At 36.4% G+C, this 22,348-nt stretch overlaps 1 protein-coding gene across 11 annotated transcripts in view; it reads right to left on the bottom strand.

Moving 5' to 3' along the window:
• Positions 1 to 22,348, bottom strand: part of MLLT10 (MLLT10 histone lysine methyltransferase DOT1L cofactor) — a 123,338-nt gene that overhangs the window by 81,629 nt on the left and 19,361 nt on the right. For 10 of the 11 annotated variants that reach the window (XR_010425049.1, XM_064635069.1, XM_064635090.1 and 7 more), the window contains 3 exons: positions 18,306 to 18,360; positions 5,944 to 6,053; positions 1,668 to 1,771 (listed from right to left, as the gene is read on the bottom strand). Coding sequence is in view for 10 of the 11 variants with exons in the window: in XM_064635069.1 (XP_064491139.1) it covers positions 1,668 to 1,771; positions 5,944 to 6,053; positions 18,306 to 18,360 (269 nt within the window). In the remaining variant the exon portion in view is untranslated. The remainder of the gene's footprint in view (positions 1 to 1,667; positions 1,772 to 5,943; positions 6,054 to 18,305; positions 18,361 to 22,348) is intronic. The other variant, XM_064635108.1, reaches the window with a different exon arrangement.

The following is a 22,348-nucleotide window of genomic DNA, read 5'->3' as shown; positions in this document are numbered from 1 at the left end:
TAAAAATAGGTTCTTGGGAAATTCAGAAATATCACTTCCTAAATACATGCACATCTACAGCAGATACCAACTACAGAAAACATTCAAGGGGGTCTCTTCGAGCAAAGATTTATTGTTCTAAGCTTGGTGTACAAAACCCAAATGGACTAAAACTCATTCTTCATTAGACGTTAGTTTTCTTAATCCCAAACTGATATGCCTTGCCCTGGGTTTTTGCCTTCTGTAGTTGTCACATTTTTCTTCCATTTTTTTTAAACATTACAGAAGCCTCTCAATATCCCCAGCCATAGCACTCTCCTGCTGGATATCATTTTATAGTAAAGACCAAGCTTTTGAATCAAAACATTCTAAAATTTGGCAAGATAAATGTTTTAATTTTTAACGTAATCCTCGTGTTCTTCACAGCATTCACTGAAAACAGGGTTTTGGAAGAAAGTAAAAAGATGAAAAGAACTCTTGTATGCAAGAGTTTGAAAGGAAAGGGACCTTGTCATACAAGCACTTAGATGTATACATTTTTTCACATCTGTAAGTAATCCCTTTACATGGTATGCATGCTTTGAGGAACACAATCCATTTTCACCATAAAAAGAAACTTGACATTGATCACATGCAATGAAACATTAGATGCTTACGAAAGAATAAAACCTGCAACACAGTCAAGAAATTAAAAGAAAAATAAATAAATTAAGTGTTGCCAAGAAATCAGCACTAAAACATAGAAGTAAATCCTTTAAGAGCTGCACAAGACATACAAATTATCACTTAGTTACACTGAAGCAAATACCTTTAAGTAATTTAAGCAGATTTGCAAATACCATTTCCCTGACTGAACTGGTCATGAAGCAGCATACTGGGGCAGCAGACAGGTAAAGCCACATATTATGTAGCTAAACAGCCTACATAAACCTGCCAGCTACCTACTGCAAAATAACTTCAGCTGAAATTGAAATAACAAATAATGCCTGTAAATTTTGGGGGGGAATTCTTTTTGCCTCCTTTTACATGTTAACGTGCAGTTTAATATAATTATTCAGCCTCTTTTAGAAGTCTATAAAGTGAGACAAGCATCTCCTGAATGCCAGCAAACCTAAATACCTTAAAGTGTAATGAATCAGATGGAGGACACAGCTGTTTTTCTCCAACAGTAATACATGAAATCTGAATATTTCAGGATAGATCTGTACCATTTAGATAAAACCAGTGAGGTGAATTACCACCAAAATGTTTGGAAATCTGTACTGGAATGGGTGAATCTAGTGCATTTTTACATACAGCTCAGTAATCTTCCCACTGATTTACTAAAAGTAAGCATCAAAATCAGTTAGCAGGTAAATAATGTCTACACACTGCCCTATCCTAATAAATATCATCTAAGAAAAATAACATAAGACCAAGAAAAAAAGCCAACCCCCCCTAAACCTTACTCAGAGGAGCACACACCATTTCATACAACCCAAGGGAGTATTACCAGACAGCTTTTGCAGCACAGCAATATCTATGCTGCCACTGCCATATTGTTAGTAAACCCTTTTATAATAAAAGCAAATCACTTTACTATATTTCTTTACTCAAAAATGTACTAAATAAAATGCGTTTATTCATCACACTGTGTGCATTGACTCCTTCTGGAACATCAGAGATATTAAATAATAAAATATACTTACCATGTTACGTGAAAAGCTTGTCGACATCCATGCTTATTACATGTCATACAAGCACCAGTGGCTGCTTTACTTTCTCTGCCTTGTTCATCACAAATATAGCACGTCTATCAAAGAGAAAATACTTAACATGATAAGAAGAATATAAATAAGTTCTGTGTTACAGGAGATTCTAGGCTGAGAACTGGATTCTGCAGCTAAGCCTGTATAAGAACTTTTTTATGAAAGTCTAACTCTGCTTGTTTGCAAAAGGAGATCACCTGGTAGACTCCTGGATTCTGTGTAACACTTCACCAGTGTTAAGGCAGTACAAATACTTATTTACTTACATTCCATACCACTATTCAACTACCCAAATGGTTAAACAGCTAAGGGTTAATAGCATTAGGCTTCAAGACTGTCCTTGCCTTCAGGTTTGTGTTTATGTCCTTTTAAGTCTCAATTATTTTCACATTCATTTAACAGAATCTGTATTGGTGGCATTCAGAAACATTAAATTAGACTGAGTGCCTACTGGTACAATATACCATACAGTATACATGAGCGTGTCTACACAATTACACACAGAAAAACTGCAAACTTGAAATTTTTTTGTATGTTGGGTACAAAGAATTTTCAGAAGTGTCATAGCATGCTTCAATATACATATGATGCTCAGTTACTTTTAATAAAACTGGTGTTTAAAAGAACTCTACTTTAATTTCAGCATGACTTGGACAGCCCCATAAACATCTTGGAAACCAATTAAGCAAGAAGCTTCTGCAAACAACACTTAAATAAGTATATCAAACACAATTCAACCTCCAAAACAAGCTAAAATGAAACCAACCTATCTAGTACCTGAAAATCTTTTCGTAGAATTTTTGTCATTTTATTTGTTTTACTGGGATTCTATGGCAATTTTTAGTATTTTCAAAAACATTCTCAGTAAAACAGAAGAAAAAAATTAAGATGAAAGAAGTCCAAATTCCTTCTCATTACTCAATACTTTTTCTTGGTTTTTTTTAACACATGGCCAGTAAACATGCTGTACAGAAGTTTGCTGCTATACCAGGCATCACTACAATCTCTCCCCGGCATTCCAGAGAGAAATATCAGGCAAAACTAAATCTGTTTCCATTTTTTCCTGTCCTAATTACCGAAATCCCATTTAGAAAGATTCTATATCACATTACATTTATGCGCAAAATGTAACAATTTAAGAACAGATTCTTAATGAAAGTATCATTCAGCACTGGGGCAATTAAGTGTTTGTTTTTAAATGAGAGAGACCCTTGCTGAGTAATAAACATAAATGACACACCGCTTCCTCTGTAGAAATCCCATTACAAGATCTCAGATGAGAAAAGATAAACTTTTTTACGTAAAAAGAAAATTGTCTGTATTTTAATTTACTGCAATTTTATCATAACCTCCCTTCAGTGCAGCAGAGAATGAGTAGAATAATAAAAAATAAATAACATCAACCAAGGTAGTAGAAAACACAATTGAAAAAAATGGACCAAGATACCACTGAAATAAATAAATAAATAAATAAATATATATATATATATATATATATATATATATATATATATAAAATGCAAAACCAGCATTACTTAGACATGAAAATGACTGAAATTCTGAGTTCAGAACAGCCTTTTACGGAGAGTTTTAGAACACTTAACATGAGATGTCAGCTACCTAAAGCATTTTTGTTAATATGCAAGGCTTGAAGGTAGGCAAGTCATTCTTGTACAGTTTCCATAAGACTTTGAAGAAGCATTCCACCCAATAGCTAATATGTCCTAAAATCATACCCTATATCCTAACATTTGAAAGATCAGAAAGGGGATAATCCTGCTTAATTCTTTGCCTTGCTTCTTTTGTACATCAAGGTGGTGTATACTGATAATTCAGTTGTTTGACAGGGGCTGAGACTGGCTGCTTTTTAGCTTTCCATACCATGACCTGACATATTTAGGTTTTAGGGACAAACAAGGTCATGGTCTATCAACCTCATCTTAGTCATTATATTAATTGTAAGTAACTTCAAAGTAAGATAATTCTATAAACAGAGAACTCAACAGACCTCATAAAACTCAATGTTCATTTACTTTCTGGCTTTTTTTTAGAATTCTGTTTAAAGTTCTTTATTTTTTTCCACACCAAAGCACAGAAAGAAAAGCAATATACGCATTCCACTTAGTAGGGATGTAGGCCCCATTTCTTCAGCATTTACCCTACATGGAGGGTCTGCATTTCAGGACTTCTTAAACCAATTTACAGTAAAATGACTGAAAAATCACAACAAACAACCAGCTACATTACGAACAAGTTTAAACACAACATGGTAGACTGCTTACTAGTTTTAACAAGCTCAAACTGTATTTCCTACAACAGTCACTAGAAATATAAAACCTGTTTCCTAGTCTTTCATATGAAACAGGGCCAAAGAAGGTTCATCCTCCCGTTCCATGACGAACAGTAAGTTCTCTATAGCTGAGGTCTCAACTTTTACCTTCTCTTGGACACACAACAATTCCAGAAGCCTGAGAGCCTTTGTCTTTCTTTCACAAGGAAGACTTTCATGCATTTGCAAATCAATGCAAATGCTACACCTCCAAAACCTCTGGAATGTGGAAGTTTAAAACACTCAGTGTCCCACCACCTACAATGGCACTGCTCTTCCAGCTCTTAAAGGAAGAGAGTACTCTGACTTCTCCCAAATTCATTGGAAAAGAAGCTTTTGACTCAGCAAGAAAATTTTACTCAAAAAACCACAACAAATATCTTACTTTCTTTAAAGGCAAAATACACATTTTGCAAAGCTGCCTTTATGTTGCTGCCAATACTTTCCCCTTCAAAGATTCAAAATGTAAACCTTCTTTGCAAAAGCAAAGACAGAAGGAAAGATAAGGCAAAAAAAAACCCTTATAAAGCAAAAAGTAATTCAAGAAATAGTTTACTCTAACAGCTACTCAATGGCACTCCCTGATCGCAGAATCAAACCTAGGAATTGTACGGAAATTTCTCATTGTTGCAGCAAGTGCAGAAAGAGAAGTCTAACAGCTGCCTTCACTACCAGGCAAATCAAATGCACTTATTTTTTTATCAGTTCTTAGAAGAGATTCCTAAAATCCGTAATTATATTCAATTATCACATAGTTTCAAATGAACCTGAAAGAGACAAATAAAGCTGACATAAAACAAAAAGATACTATCCATGCATAACCATCCAATAACAAACACCTACTAAATAGAAGAGCAACTAATAATCCATTTCTGTTTGGAAGCAACTGTATAGGAAGAGCTTTCCTGATAGCTAACCCACTAAATAAATCATTCAGTGGATTCACTATGTGATGTGATGGGTTTTACCCCAGAAGGAGGCAAACTTCAGGAAAATAGCAGCCAAATGTCTCTGCATTGACAAGCCTCATGCTTTAGTGTCTGCTGCATTTCTTCTTGCATTTAAGATTACTGTACTTGGTAATTCTGCATATTTTGCAGTGTTTAGTAAAGAAAAAAGTGCACAGAAAAAAACCATGGTAAATTAAGCACTATCTCCTGGCAGAACTCCAAAGATGTTTATTTTAAAGACCACTATATAAATTTTCCCTCCTGGTAACTTTCTTTGGCCTCTATTTTCCCCTGATTCTATGTGCTAGTGCACTGTTTCATTGCTTTGCCTTTTGGATTTTTTATTTAAGGTCTCACCACACTTTATAAAACATTCCATCTCACTGACACTTATTTAGGAGCAGTTCTTTTATAAGCAAATAATCCCACTAAAGTGAATATTGTTTACGAAGGCAAAAGTCCTTTCCAAATGTCCTCTGCAAACTTCTGTCTTAATATATTAGCATACCTTTTCTTCCTAGAAGGAATGTTTATGAATTTATTTATGTTCATATTGACACTTAAAACAGCAGGACTTTGTGGTAATTAATAATAACATTTCAAATAAACTGTAACAGTATTTTAATCTATAGGAAATATTTCACATTCCTTTCAAAATAAACTGTTATTCAAAGATCACAATATTTTTAATTAACAAAATAGTCCCTAATCAGTAAAAGACTAATGAGACATGGCAGATAATGTTACAGTTTAATTTAATAATATAACTTTATTAATTCTTCAATTTACCATAAAGTCATAGCAGAAAACATAGAGCAGTACTGCACACATATATTAATTTTATATAAAGCGCATTCTAAGAAGCGTAGTTTTATATCATTAAAGCTCACAAATTTTAAAATAAATACATCAGATATAAAAAGACATATAATTATACCTTATTATAACGATCATGAGGAACAGACTGCAACACGATAGGTTCCATTGTAGAAACATTTGCAAACTGCACCTCGGGAATGTACAGAGCACAAACCACATGAGCCCAACCTACAAAAAGTTATAATTGTATTTAATTTTAATGTGTTCTAGAAGCTCAAAAGACATTTCAATTATAGTACAAAGAATCTTTTGCAACACTTTTTCTTCCATGGACTACTTTAACTGTTTAGAATATTACAGGCATTATGTTTACATTTCATTTTTGTTATCCAAAGTTTAAATGAGCTGTAATACATTTTTTAATTTAGTCAGGGGAGAATTTATACAAGTAATACTCCATGAAATTCAAATACTAATGATTTATACAGTGACACACAAATGGAAAAACAGATTAGTCTTAAAATTTCTTGGATTAACAGTCATTGCATAAAAGCTATGCAAATTCCTGCAAAAGGGAAATATCATCCGACCAAACTAATATTCAAGGAAGCCTTACCATCATAGGAAACTTCTATGTATAATTTTTACTTAAACAATGTCATTCTGATTAGAATAGACTTCTGTTTTCTTTCTACAGAAGGAAATCCCAACACATACACACACCCCCACATACCCCTCTGTGAAGTCTCTTCCTTCTGTAAAGGTGTGCCCAGCTCATTTTTTCACAGGAATACAAACCCCTATATCCAGTCCTATTCTAACTCATTAATTTGGGGGCATCAATAAATGGTTAGTTACTTACCATACTGACTTTAACAACATTTTGAGAAACCAAGGTTCCTAACTGCCTAACATTTGGCTGGATGGGGCCGGGGGGAAACACCAATTCTACTACTTGGAAGCCTTTTTTCAATACTAAGATGCTGAGAGTTGTTGGTTTATTCCAGTGGACAACTGTTTGCTGTAACTGTAAATTTAGCAGAAGCTGCTATACAGCTAACCCAACATATTGCTATACTGACACTAATAACAGGATTATTAAGAGTAATAACACCTCATCTGAAAGTGAATTTGCTGTGGCTAATCATTTGACGTGAATTCTGCCCTTTCCCAAGAGGAAAACTAAAGTCTCTCATCAAAAGACCTTCAGTATGCTTTAAAAATAACTGTGCTTTCCTCGTACCCAGGCTTACTTGTATGCAAACATTAAGGACATAAAATGACAGACTCATATAATTAGATGATCTAGCAGATTATTAGATTAGGCAAGCAAAGTAAATTATCACTGTGTAAATGCATGCTATAATGAAAGAAAAAGACAACAGTAATAAAAAAACCCCACACAAACCCTACCATACTGCCTCACTGCAGGTCTTTTTGAGGTTTGTTTTCATCTTGGATTTTCTCTTCTCAACTACTCTAATGAATCTAAAGAGGTTTTATTTCGTCACCTAAGTGTACTTTGATTCAAACTGAGCTAAACACAAAACTGTATTTGCTTACAGTAGTATTGTTGACACTCTGGAATGATATTTAGAATAAAAAGCACGTATGCCATTCCAGAGGTTTTTCTTAAGGCACAAATCTTCTCCAGTTGCTTCCAATGGATCTGTGTTCCCCCTTCCTGTTTACTAAATTGGTAGTTATAATTTCTGTAGAAAACGAAAAGTGCATGCACACAACAGTGTATCACACATATCATGCTAGTATTTCAACTGCAACTAAATACAATATCTCTGCTGCTTCATTATTTTATTCACAGATAGTTTCACTAAGTAAGTGTTATAAGGGCTTTTCTAAGATCTGCAAACTGCAAATGCCTGAGTCATTTTACTGAAGAGAAATAAATGTTAACATGATGTTAATGGAAATATTTATCTTTAAAAAGAAACACCATTCATCTAATAAAGCCATTAAGCCAATAGAAAAGTGACACTAAGATTTGGGGAAAAAAAATCCTTCTTCAGTTAGCTACACATAATCAGATGGCAAAAGCTTTTATTTCAGATGTAATTAAACCTGTACTCCAGTTACCCTTACACATAATGAAAAATTATTATGTAAATATACAAAATACACCAGACATTAAAAAAAATCACTTACGAAGCCAACTGAAATTTAGGTAAAGAATTTTCGCTACAAGAAACCAGTTTCAGAAGTAACTTTACCTGAATACTGCTTCATAACTATCCAAAAAACCCTGAAAACCCAAACCCTATAAGCTTAACATACTGCTATTTCCAAAATACAAAGCACACATCCAGGATACCTGTGGGCAGTGGCCCCCTTTCATCTTTCATGGGAACAAACCCAGTATCTATACAACGAAACAAATGAGATACCACAACTGTAATGCACTTTTTGAACAAGGGGTCAGTAAGGGCCCAGAGAATTGACAACAAGGGACATTTTCCATTGGTTTCCATCTGGCACCTTCAGATTCCAGATAATCTGACCTTGCTGAAAAATCACCGTCTGTTCAACAATAATTTAACCATAATAGTGGTTGCAGCATTCCTATTACCAGCCTCAAATGCCTCCATCAAAAAGAAGCCTAACTCCAGGACCAGCTCCCACTAGGATTCACACGCCTTGTACACAACTTCTTAAATATTCTTTTGTCCAAAGTTTAATTGGTGAAGAAATATAGAATTCCTAGAGAGCAACAACCAGCTCACCTGGAAAAGTTGAAAGAGACAAAGGAGCAGCAGCTGCCCCTGAAGAAAGAGTAAGGAAGGTATTTTTCCATAACAAGTGTGGTTAAGGACTGGTTGTCTAAAGGTGCTGTGGAATCTCCACCTTTGAAGAACTCAACGTCTCTAGACCCCTCCACAAAATTTTTGAACTTAAGGGAGGTCAAGCAAATTCAGTTTTGCCATGTAAGGACCAAACAGTAGTGGAGGAAAATGGAAAAGGAAGCAAACAACCACCATTTTCTTAAGCATCAAAAGACTACTTACAATTGTTACAAGGATAAGCATTAGAAGTCAGGACACCTACAGCCAAACAAAGTGAGTGTGAGACCTCTCCTCTGTCTCACTGATGAAAGAAGGAGCTACTAGCATGGAAACAGACTTCTTACGTTTTCTGCAAAAAGAGTGCTCTTGAACAAATAACACAGCGCAAGAACTCCTTCCCAATCCTCTGCTGACACTTCCTTCTCTTGTAGACAACTACTCTCCAGTTGAGCACAGAGCTCAGAATCCCAACAGAATAAAGGATCTATTGCCATGTCCAGAGTTGAGTGCTTCTGTCTACTGTTTCCTACTGGATGACAACTGCCTACTTTGTCTGCAGAGATAATGAAACATTCTAAAGAGACATCCATTCAAACTGTACATAAAAGCCCAAAAAGTAAGAAAGCATTTAAAAGGATTTATGATATTAAAGACAACATTAAATTCATATTTTTCAATTTATTCCATCCAAGCCATAAAGACTGCACTATAAACTTCCTATTCAAATCACTTGTTACATTATTCTTAGGCGACTATAATTTCATCAGCAACTATACATCTTTCCCCTCCTTCCCACTTAGGAATGAAAAAATCATCATTAAATCCAGTCCTTTTGAGCTTTACAAATGTTTAACTGTAAAAAATACTGCTGTACATCCATGTTTTAGATTTTAAAATAAAAACCTCCAATAGCACTGTTCTACACATTCAACAACATGTAAAATATTCTCACTACTTTCTGTTGCAACTGAAATCATTTTATCAGCATTCCTCTTCAGCCAAATACCCCACAGAAATAACAGCAGGATACTCTTATTTTTTCCTAATTGTTCTCCAAAGTTAGCCAGGAAACTCGTGCCATTTTTGAGATCACTTTTGTTCCAAATGAGTTTATTAAACCCATTTTTATAAACCATATCATTTACTGTTTAAATCAATTACAAGCTTCCATTCACTTTAATTGTGCATGGTTTGAATCCAAAAAATGGCCACAGATTTCATTATTCACTTTAATTTTACTTATGAAACTTGCAGTAATTGCTAACAAACTCTATTCCCACTAAATACTTCAATTCACTTTTGTGACTTCAATTTACTTTTGGACTTCTGCCCTTTCAGGACAACTTTAACTGGAAGGGAGGGACATACATTTTTGCAAATGCAGGTATTGGCAGCTTGCAAAATGTTCTTAAAATTTTCTCTATACTCAAGATTACTTTGTTTTATTTTGGTTTTGCTATTTACCTTACTATTTTTCAAGCTTTGAGAAAGTGGCCATTTGACATGTGTGCCTTCTCAGTAATAGTATTTTTACCAGATAACAATGCCTGGCTTGCTTACTTTAAAATAAACTTAATTTCTTTTTTTTAAACTAAAGCCTAAGAAATGTATTACAACGATTCAAATCAGCCATCAAGTTTGCTTGTTTCTGTGCATTCTTATCAGAACTGCTTTCTCTGAAACTGCTGGAAAAAGTCCCTCAGGCTACCAGGGACTGACAGACTCAGTGCCTTTTTTGCTTTAAACAATCCAATATTCTACAATAATCAATGTCTCCATCCAGAAACTGTAAAACATCATCAGTTTTTAGTTTTTACTTACTGGTGATAGACAAATTAAAGTTAGAAATATTTACTTCAACTGTGCTTTCAAGTTCAATAACTTCAGGAAACGCTGCTTCCATTTAAAGAAAATGCTTTCTAAGAAAACATCACATAAATATAACTAAGACATTTTCTTTTGAAGAGATTTTAGAAACAACTTCTACCAACGTTAAAACAACATCAAAACCCACACTTTAGCTAATTCCAAGATCTACTTCAGTAACAACCATTTTTTCCAATATCAGATATTGGAAATTCTTGCTGGAAAGTCTTCGAAGTTTAAATACAGCTTATGAAACTTCCAGCATTTCACTTGAGTCCTTTTTAATTGTGATTTATCCCTCAGAAAGACACTCTACTGAATTTTGCCAATTTTAAAGTTTCGTTCTAGGTCACAAAACGTTTAATTACCAGCATAGAACTATCCAAATTCTACCAGTCTTTCACTGAGATTTTTATTTCCAGTGCCTGATTTTTCACTGAGTGAAAACCTAGCAGTACATATTTAGCAGGTATAATTTCATTGTACATTGTTCATTAACATTCAGAGCAACAAGGCTCAGACTCCAGACCCCTAGCTGATCTATCCTAATGTGACAGAGAACAAGGAACTCCTACCAATTTCATTACCAGCAGACACAAGACTGTTACCAACAAAGAACCTTATAAGTAGAAGCAAACTCGACCAAAGTAAGCTAAAATTAACAAAGAAAACTCAGGAAGATAAATAATACAGAGTATGTTAGCCATCTAACTAAATTTCTGCCTTTACAACTACCGCTTAATTGCCCAAAACTTGATTCACAAGCACTTTCACCATAAATAAACTCACGGTACTTTTAAATAATTTTCCAGTGCAAATTTTGCTTTGATAGTCTTTTAAGTAATATTCACAAAATAACAGCAACTGCCTCACAATCCATCCTACCATCCAGACCAAGGGAAGCACATGTCTAGCTTATGAATTAACAGACAGCAAAGGGACTAGACCAGCGCTACACAGACACAGAGCAGGGACTACACTACGTCCCATGGTCAATGCTGAAGCTGTGCTGCAAAGCACTAATGGACTGCAGAGGACAAAATCATGAAGTCACTCTGAGCTCCAGCCACAAGAGAGCTCTGGGATATGATCATCATCTCCTAACCATGCATCAATTCCAGAGCAAAATTTGTTTACGCATTCTGACTAAGTTCCTAAAGAGCCCTTTATATCTCATTAAAGAAGTTTTACTTTATTTCTAACTACAGCTCACTTCCAAACCAAGTGAATGTATTTATTATTGCAGCAGGTGCCTATTGAAATGTTAGTTTCTTATTAGAGTTCCTCCAGGTTGTCATTTAAGGATAGGCCTCAATCCATTTCAACTACGGACTGCCAATAAAAAGTAGGGTCTCACTTTACTCTTCACTTTCAACTGTACATTCTTGCCCTCTCCCTGCAGTAGGAGTTTGCCATGTGGCAGGGTAAATAATTTCTTTTTCATCTGATCACTAAATCTGTGGGAAACTGAAAAGTTTACCTTCCAGCAAGATCAGTAAATAGGTTGATGCAATCCACACTGAGGTTATATGATTACCATACACAAAACCACCACTGAAGAAACACCCAGTCATGGGAAAACCACAGTCCACACTCCCTTCAGCAGAGGTCAGCAGCTGTCCTAGATTATATGAAAATTGCACCTTCCCTTTCCACAACTATCAGACCTGCTGCTGGCTGACTCCAAGACTGAGCTCTATCCAACTCTGCTGGATTCACCTTTCAAAGGTGTACTTAAGACCATTACTGCGACTATTTACCAACAGGAAAGATTAACTACTATTTTAAACCTTTAGTTAAGTGTCTCCTCATTAAGGCATTTCATACACTTTAGTTTTGACTCTGCTCTTCCTTTTCTGCAAAAACAAGAAAATCTGCAGAAAATAAATCCGTCAGCTTAAGTTACTGTCTTTTTCTTACTTTATTAAATACAGGTTTAGAGTTTACTATTGTTAATATAGCATTATTCACTATATTGTTTGATCCACTCTTCAAGAAGATGGGTAAAAAGAAGGTGCTCATACTAACTGCTAGAGCTCTCATCACTGTGGTTGGTAGTCAACCTTATCACTGGTATAGAATGGACAACTTCTGCTAGAAAAGTAAAAAAATATTATTTGTCTATGAAGAAAAGGCTTCGTCCCACAGAGTCCTACTACTGAATTTCACCAAACTCTCAATTTAGAAAAATCTGCTCCTGAACTAAAGAGCTGATTCCCTTTCAATCATCACTCAGCAGCACAACAAACAGTTTGTTTTTAAAACAGCTACAAATAAAGTTCCATTGGTCCACTGAATAAGCTAATAGTTTTAATAATTTTATCCAGCATGCTGTGGAATTAATGAGTTTCTTCCACCTCCCTCAAGAAATCTTTTCATACAACAAAAGGAAGAAATGTCATAAATAAGCACCTAAAACTTAAAAAAAATTCTAAATATACATTATGATTATTAGCAATATAAATCATAAGTATACAATACCAAATCAATAAATATACAATATATTATATAGTAATACATATATTTATATTACCAAAATATTTTAGGTTTATTATCAAGTTTTACTGTCTTTCCCAGTAAAAGAAAAATAAATCCACACTCCTGCAAATCTGCTCACAAGGACCAGAACATTTGTAGCTAAGGACTTGCAAAATGCATATACCTTGGTGTGTACAGATGACATTACACCATCCACATTCTTAGACATTAACACCAAGAAAACTCAGAACAGTAAGACAGGGAGAGCTGCTGACTCTAATAATAACAACAGCTACAGGAAAACCTAGCATATAATGTTTTTATAGACTTGGGAGATCCTGATGCTAACCCATGGGGTGGGAAGAGGGCCTGGACATTACATAAAACCACCACATTGTTATCTGGCCTTTTCCCAAGCAGCTGCATGAAAGAAGTCTTGGTGAAAAGTCACACAAAGAATGCTGTTACACAGCATTCCTGATCATCATCCACTGGAATCAGATTTCAAAGTAACAACTTATACAGAAAAATCAAGCCTTTTAGGCTTACAGAAATTCGTGGACAAAGGTAACTGCAAGAAAACTATTTAATTGGGAGATGCACAATATTAGATACAAGTGAACAATCTGCTTAAAAAACAGACTGCACATTCAGTATTATGAGAAGATAAAAGAATTGGGATTCAAAAAACTATAATCACTTCAAATGGTCATGATTTTATTTTCTCCTCACTGAGTGTCAAAAATCCAAAGGAAATTACTGCAAAAGTTAAAGAAACATTACTGAACTGAAATGCTCAAAAGTGCCAAACGTCAACAATTCTCAAGTATCTTTAAAGAAATGCTCACTTGTCACTGTTCTGTTTTTCAAAAAAATGTGTTTATAGTTTATGCAACTCCTAATCCACATACAAGAGTACTAAGCTAAAGAAAGATTAATCTTTCAATAGCCTTCTTACACATAAGACAGCAAATCAATAAGCAACTCATATACATATCAAGTTTTATAATTTTAAAAAACTTTTATATTCAGTCGTGTTTAAAAACACAAAGATGCCCCTAAATGAACATGAATACCAAATTTATCACGGAATTCTGTCAATAAATGTATTCAAAGAGAAAAGTTCCTCTGTCAATTAAATCTTACTTTTCTACTTTTTATCAATAGGAAATTAATAAATAAAAAAGTGTAAATAAACTAGTAAATAGCTTAATATAATTTATAGAACTCCAATCTATGAACACTGAAGAAGTCCTAATGTTTATATAAAAACAAAGACCACAAAATCCACATATAGGGAAGAATATTTTTGTTCACAAAACCTAACCATAGCTGTAAGAGAGTCATGGATATTAGGCAAACAAAATAATAAAACTTATTCAAAGCTTCTTCCTAAAATTTCTGGCAAATGCCCCACTCATAACTGTGCAATATCCCACTACTTTTAACAAATTAATTAAATAAAATGTGCAGCTAAACACAGTTAACTCCTAATAATCCTTAGGACAGATAAACTCATTGGCAGACAAGCCACATCATGGATACTAGTTCAGGTTACACTCTGCTAAATCCAAGTGTATTGTTTCCAAGATCTGTGCAAGTGCAGGAGCAGAATGACCACTTTCACACAGTGTGCAGAGACCAAACAAACATGTACAAACAGACCTTAGCTGCTTCTGTTCAGGGTCAGTTCAGGTCTCGACAATGGAAAGCACAGGAAGCACTGAAGCAGACTAGGATATATTCTGCTCAAATCTAGACAGAATTCTCTCTTTGGGCTCACTACAGGTTCTGATTACAGCAGCAGCAGCCACCATCACAAAGCCAAGAATGGATGTACCCAAAGAGGTTACAGGAAGGAGTACTGGAAAGGTGAGCACAGAATAACTGATCTTTGCCACTTCCTGTCACTTCACAAGTGCCAAGTGGTATCAAATAAAACCACAAGGTAACAGGTTCAAAACAAACTGGTGTACACTTTGACACATCGTGCAGCTCAACTGCAAAATGCCTTTCCACACAACATTATGGACACTAAACCTTTATACAGAAGGGAACACTCTAATAGTGTGATGGAACTCTTCTTTTATTAAACACAAAAACACCATCTCTGGTTCAAGAAGGCCCAAACCATAAATATTTGTAGGCTGGGAAAGTATTCAGAGAAGGCACATGAGAACCTTCCCAAGAATCTAGTCCATGGTGATAAAAAGAGCAGGCCAAATGTTATTCAGCCTCCATGATATGCTCCTCTCCTCTTATTATCTCCTGTTGTCACTTTTACGTTCTAAGATCCATGACAGTACTGCTCCAAAAATACTGTGTTTAAGGTATCACTGAAACCTGTAAGTCTGTATTTGCCACAGATGATACTAGAGAACCCAACATTAACCCTTGGCAACTGTACTGATAAGCACAATCAACACACGGTAGATGGCTCCAACCAGAGATATAGAACCTAAAAAGCAAATCTAAAGAAAAGGTGATCACCAGAAGGTCAGATAAGCAGCAACAGGCCAGTAAAAGGAGAGGGAGCAGGAGGAAAAATGTACACAAAGGAACCCCACACCATTTGGGAGTAGGAGGTAGGGACAAAAAACCTCACAGAATACCAACACAACCACACCATACCCCACCATAATGTACAGTCATTAAAATTATTAATACTTACAGTCAGTTTAAAATACTTATAAAAACCACGAGTTTGATTCCCAAACTTCTTTGTCACACATTACAGTGCGCCAGAGTTCTTAAAGGCAAGATAACACCTTTACAGAAGGGCTGTAAGATTAGGCTGCTTTCAGCTACAGTTGTGTGACTGTGAGTGAAGACAGCCAGTGTACAGGCTGCTTCTGAAAGAACAGTCCTGGCCATCCCCTTACAGCAGCAATAGCATGGGGGGCTGGGTCAGGGAAATGACTCCATGCAGTAGCAGCACCTCACCACAGTTAAGAAAATCATGGAACCCTACAGTAAAAAGCTCACTAGACCATTAAGATTCCTGACATAAAAGAAAACACAGTACCTTCAAGGCCCAAAACACATTTCTTCACCTTATTAAAAAGCAAATATCCAGAAGACTGTTAAAAAAAAAAAAATCTACAAGATCAGCAGATCATGTGTGAGCTCAGCTATCTGCATATTCAAAACAAAAACTGCATTGGTTTGCTGGCTACAAAATGAAGTTACTTGTTGCCAGAAGACAGAAGGAAGTATAACTTTATATCACTGACATAAAATCAGCAATTTCTTCACTTGTTCTGAAACTCTAAGACCATTTATTTCTATACTTAGAGAAGGAGACTCCATAATTACAAGTTTATAAAGCTAGATCCTTAGAAGATTTTATCAGAAATCTTTGTTTCAAAGTTTCTTCAGGAAACCTGCATCATTTTATCATTTCACTTGGCAGTAAATGGTGTAACAGCATTAAAAAAATTTAAGTATTAACATACTGTAAATGCCATTTTCAACTGGAAAGCCCAGTACATGATCTTCAACAATATTTCCTTAAGTTTGAAAATCTTCTGACACAACATCTTGTTAGACAACTCTTCGAAGGAAAGTTCAGGTCAAGAATGTAGATTTCTGAAATGCAACACCAGTCAGAGGTTGTTTTTTCCAAGGTTCATATCCTTCTGTAAAGCTGTTATTTAAAGGACATTTGGTCCATTGCTGTGTTGAACACCATGGACATGGTCTGTTACTGAGGCTGGATGTTTTCAGAAGGAAATATAAATTCTTAAGCCTCTCACCCTATGAGATTTTCACTATGATGAAAATACTTGGGTATTAAAATTATAGTATACTGTAACATCTTTGCTATTTAAACTTAAATAATTTCAATCTTATACAGTAACTCACTTTCAGACAAGAATTTATAATTACAATAGAGCCATAAGAGAGATAACTAATAGGATATGCTCAGATCTTCGATGTACACTGTCAAAATAAGTTCTCAAGACTTTATGCAAAGGAAAAGGTTCAAAACCAACACAGACAACAGCAAAGCATTCCCAAATGCTACTTGAATACTACCTGAAAACACTTCACAAAGTTTATTGGATATTTCAATTGATTTGAGGCTTCCTTATTAGTTATTTCCTAAAAAAGAGAAAGTGTTCAGCTGCCATTTCTGAAGAAATGAATTCCACACGGCCTTGTATCAACCTGTCTTGAGAGGAATGCTGAGGAAAAGGAATAAAACTAAAGTACTGAGCTGGTACTTAAGATGATAGTTTCACTGACACATGCCAACACAGCCTCAATACAATCTCCCAACACACACAAACAGCACCAAGTTCACTAAGGTGTGTGAGAGAGCAGACACTAGAATGGTAAACCTGCAGCATATACTGAATGAAGCAGTCCAAGGGTAGACAAGGGAAAGGGTAGATCATCCCAAAAATGAGCAGGCTCTGTGTTCCTGCAACTCAGCTGCAACAGAAATATCAAGCTGCATCGACACTAAGCTAAGGTGTAATTAGCTGAATATTATGTATACAGCATAAAATCTGCAGAATACAATTTACATAGACACAGACTCTGCAGATTACATAGACTGTCCAAATGAAATCCATAATCCGGATCAACACCTTCTCCTCTCACAAGGGAAAGGGCTCAGTATCAAAGTGACCAAGGCTATTTACAGATAAATGATGGATGGGAATTTAGAAGTATCTAGTAAAGAGAGAAGAAGGGATTCCAGAAGGGATTGAAAAGTTCATTGCAATTTTTCACTCATATCACCTAGCTATTAGTACAAACATAACCAAGACAGGCTACTCAGTGGATATCTTCTCTAGCAGTTCTACTCAGCAGGAGCAGAACCGATGATAACCTGAACGGTGAAATTAGAAAGATGCAAAGGAGGGGTAATCACTACTGCAGATTTCCAGCTCTAACTTTTTTGTTACAGACCCTATTAGTAAATCAGGCATGAAAGAGCCATCCTTTGAAAATGCACTGGTGCATTTAGTCTGGGCTATAGACATAAAAATTCCACTTTCCTCTGTGAATAGTGCACTTTTAACAGCTTTCTATAAATGCTCAGGCTATACTAAATACATTTAAAATTTATCTACTTTACACATTAAAATCTTATGTTAAAATGCCATTCTTCTCCTCTTTTTTCCTAAAAATGAAACTAATAATGGTAGATGTTCTCAAACTAAATTCAACCTAAATTGAACAAATAAAAGTTACTGTAAAACAGTTATCTCTTTCCAAACCAGCCAGTGTTTTTACTTATGTTTAGGTTCCCTATAATTTTTTTTCCACAGATTTTTTTCCCTCATACAAAATAAGAGAGTTCACAAAAAGTAAGAATAAAACTTACCCCCATTATCTGTTCTCTTTAAAGCACCATCCTTATGAGGGCATAATTCACATCTCTAGGAAAAAAAGCAAAAATAAAATAAAAAAATGGAATGATCATAGAAGCATTGAAAAAGAAACCACACACATCAAAACTGATATCTGACATTAAGGAAGCTACCATTCTTTAAAAGTGAATGGGTGTGTTTCCCCTTAACCTTTATTTGAATATTACTGTTAGTTTGTGACAAATGAAGCTTTCTTCTCTAGATCTTGAAACTATGACATATATTAAAGCTACTCGCAGCTCTAGCTCCAAGATTTTATTCCTGGATTCCATACTCTGGAATTCTGGAGACAAGTCTCCAAAAACTATAGCATGGGGTAGACTTATGTAGCACTAAGTCTGATGAGAAACTTGTTTGAACATGTCTTAGGATGGCTCTTTGTGGTCTCTTTGTAAACACATGTTTCTTCTTCCCAACACCCCCCACAGCAACTGTTATCTCCCATGCAGGAATGTCCTGGGAAAGGTGTCCTGAGGTGTCCCATTGGTCCTTGTTAACCCCTTCCTGTGATTGGGTGTTCCTGTAAGCCCCTTGAGACTTCTAATTGGTTAACCTGTGATTCTCCCTAACCCTATAAATGTGACATCCCCAACAATAAACACTCTCTTGCCTCCTCTCCACGCCCGGTGTGCTGTCTCTGTGCCTGCCATGGAGCCACGTGGGTGCTGGGGGGAGGGGGGAGCACCTCTCCCCTCCAGGCTCGGGGCCTGAAAAACCCTGTCGCTGGAGTCCCCTTTCCCTATCCCTCAAGACGTCGGAATGGTTCTTCAGATGGAGAAGGAACCACAACTGGGCTCCCCCACGTCGAGGGTGGGGAAAGGGATCCAGAGACTTACATGCTGAGAAACTTGGACACAGTCCAAAAACTCCCTACCATATTTCCTTCTCCTACGCTGTCTGTATTGACCAAGGTGTTCAATCACAAAGGTGTGCCATGGACGTCATCAGCACACGTGCACACACTGCTGACTGCACAGTCTCTGCTGACTCTCACTCATTCTGAGAGCCCAAAAAACCTCTCATTTTCTGCCTCAGAAAAAGGAGGTCAGAAGTTGATTCATCCCTAAAATTCTTCAAGACCGAATGTCTGGAAATAAGCATTTTGAGATAACATTCTTCCAACATACTTCAAGATCACAATAGAACAATCTTTCTGCTACCACTGCCCCCTATCAAGTTCCTAATATCAAGTTTATCTCTAAGTGTCCTAGGGCAGTGTGAACCAATTCCAAACCAGAGATGACAGAAAGGGAACAGGTTTGACACACATACCACTTCAAATACTCCAAATGACATGCAGAGGAAAATCATTATAGGAGATCCTATACTTGGGAATCACCTTATTGCAAACTTTATGTGTTCTTCCCAGATCAGGGACAACTCAAAGCATACCACCCTAACAAACTTTTTAAGCAAAGGAAAAATAGTCTGATAATGAGATGCAAACTCACCACCACATCCTCCAAACTGAGAGGGGCACCTGCCATTAGCACAGATTTTCTCCGTGCTCCTGAACAGTGCTATTCTCCGTTACCAGCTAACTAACAAGACAGCAGATATAGGAGCCTGTGATGCTAAAAGTGCCTCAGAAACAGGTTGTGCAAACTTATGTGAGGAACTAGAAATTCCATTCCTGAAATTCATATAGCTAAAGTACATCCTGATGACTATCTTAACCTTTAGGACTAACTCTCTTAACCTGTGAGGAAATTTATATTAGCAGCAAAGAGGCTTTCACGAAAAGTGGAAGAGAAAAAAATTATTTTTGCTCAGTGTATTGGTATAGAAAGCTGCACACAGAAAGAAGAATCTTTAGGATTCTAGCCTTTTGTCTTCTGTTTCACTCATCTGTCCCTTACATTCACTCACTAAAATGAGCAGCAATCTATCAAAAGGCAGCATTAAGTCTATGGTGAAATTAAGATATAAAAGTGGTTGAAAACTTCTGAATCATTCTGTAAGATGCCTGTAGACTGGGAGCATTACATCTTTTTCTTTTTTTTTTAAAGTCAAGACACTAAAATGAACTGATCAGTTCATTTTGAGCAAAATCCTACATATGCAGTATATATGTGAGCTAAGTTGTATCTTAACACTTCAGCTCTCCAAACATTAAATACTAAGTGCTGCAAGACACACAGCAGTAGTAGTTTCATTTCAGTGAATATATCATACACTGACCAAATTCCTAATGTAAAAAGCCTGGTATATATTCACAGTAACAGTGCATTAAAGTTTGTTCCCACCCCAAAGCTGCAAGCTGGCAGCTTAAAGCCAGTGAGAAGATGATGATATACCTGAGACAAGGGAAGCTGCTAGCATAGTCTACCTTGCCCCACCTCTGCAAGCCTGTGGAAGTTTGACATATACTTTTGCTAGCGGCAAAACAAGTTTAGGAGGTTCTCTTCTTCCCTCCACCACTCCCTCAGCTGCTGACACAACTATCTGTATAGGGCTACCCCTTAAACCAGATCAGTGATGTGGAGTGAAATGAACTTTTTAACATTTTTATTTCAGGTTATATCACTGATGCAATTTAAGCATAAACCCATAATCAGTTGCACCAGCAAAACTGAAGACAGGGAGCCACAGCACTGCAGCATTAATAATTAAAAAGTTAGCAAGCTTCTTGAGCAAACTTCACCACAAAATAAATCAAAATTATTCCAGGACACTAAGCTGCAAGAAACTAAAGCAGTCCTTTATGCAGAAGAGTTAAACACAGTCCATTCACTCTCATCAGAGCTCAGCTTCACCTGATTTATTTTTGTCTCCTATTGCCAAGAGGACTCAGGTCCATTAGGCCTTCCCCAATTACTTCTCTGCAGTCCTGGCTGCAATCTGAGAAGATAGAAGACAGAAAACTGAAGTGGAGGAGGGAACTTTGATAGCAGGAGAAAACTTCAGTGCAGAGAGTTCTGAAGAGTATCCTCCTACTGGCAGGGAGCAGGATGCCTGCACTTGGCTCTCACCTTGCTGGAGATGGGCAACTCCGCAGTGATATCTGCACTCTAATGACACAGAGCACTTCTGGTACCATGAATTCTGGGTACAATCTGAGATAAAGTAGCACCCTGGCAAATTAATACACCATATAGTGATACCTTCTACTCCCTTCTCTGGTTATGAATCTAAATCCTTCTCAGCCTCGTCACCCACTGCCAAATTACAATATACATCACATAGTAACACCAGTAGCTTTGCCAGGTGGGAACAGCAAACCTCATCCCTTAGCAAATTATCCTTTTATTTTACACTTTATTAATAGTTCTGAAATGGATGGAATAAAGTTTTAACCTTTTTGTCATGTATGTTGATGATGAAACAAGTACATGGAAGAATGTGACCATTCATACAGATGGTCTCTAATATTTAAGCACACAGAGCATGGCAGGGCTCTTTTCTCCGGTTGTGTGTTTTGAGTCTTATCTCTAGCAAAGGATTTCTGACACAGATTTATTGTCTGAGCATTCAAAAACACTGTGGGGAACTACTAAACTAGCTGTGGGGGGTGGAGGGGGCGGGTAGCAGGGGCGGACACAACACTCACAAGATACCACAGCATAAATACAGCAAGCTGCTATGACTGATCAACAATTCAGATAAACATCAGCAGGTTAAGCTGTGCAAATGTGAACACTACAGAGGCTGACTGTGATCCAAGACAATAACCACATCCTTTGGTGTGCTGAAGGGCACTAGTCCTATAGTAAGGAGGTGCAGCAGGTACAGTCAGCTGAAGTAGATCTGAAGAGGAGTGAAAAAGACAAATACTGGCTGAAGAAACACTGAATGAAGTTGTAGAACATATCATCATCCCTTTCCTTTCTGTCCTTACAGAGTGTAACATGGACATCTCATTTTTGCAGCTCTTTGGTGGAAGAGCTTTCATGGATCTAGCTTCTGTTCAAGCAGAACTGGGGTGAACTCTCGGCAGGAACTGTTTTGGACTATGAGGTCTCCTGTAGAGGACTAAAGTAAAACCACTCTCAAAGCT

The sequence above is a fragment of the Pseudopipra pipra genome, chromosome 1 (assembly GCF_036250125.1).
Source record: "Pseudopipra pipra isolate bDixPip1 chromosome 1, bDixPip1.hap1, whole genome shotgun sequence".
NCBI classification, from domain to species: domain Eukaryota; kingdom Metazoa; phylum Chordata; class Aves; order Passeriformes; family Pipridae; genus Pseudopipra; species Pseudopipra pipra.
This window is presented reverse-complemented; position numbering and strand designations above follow the sequence as displayed.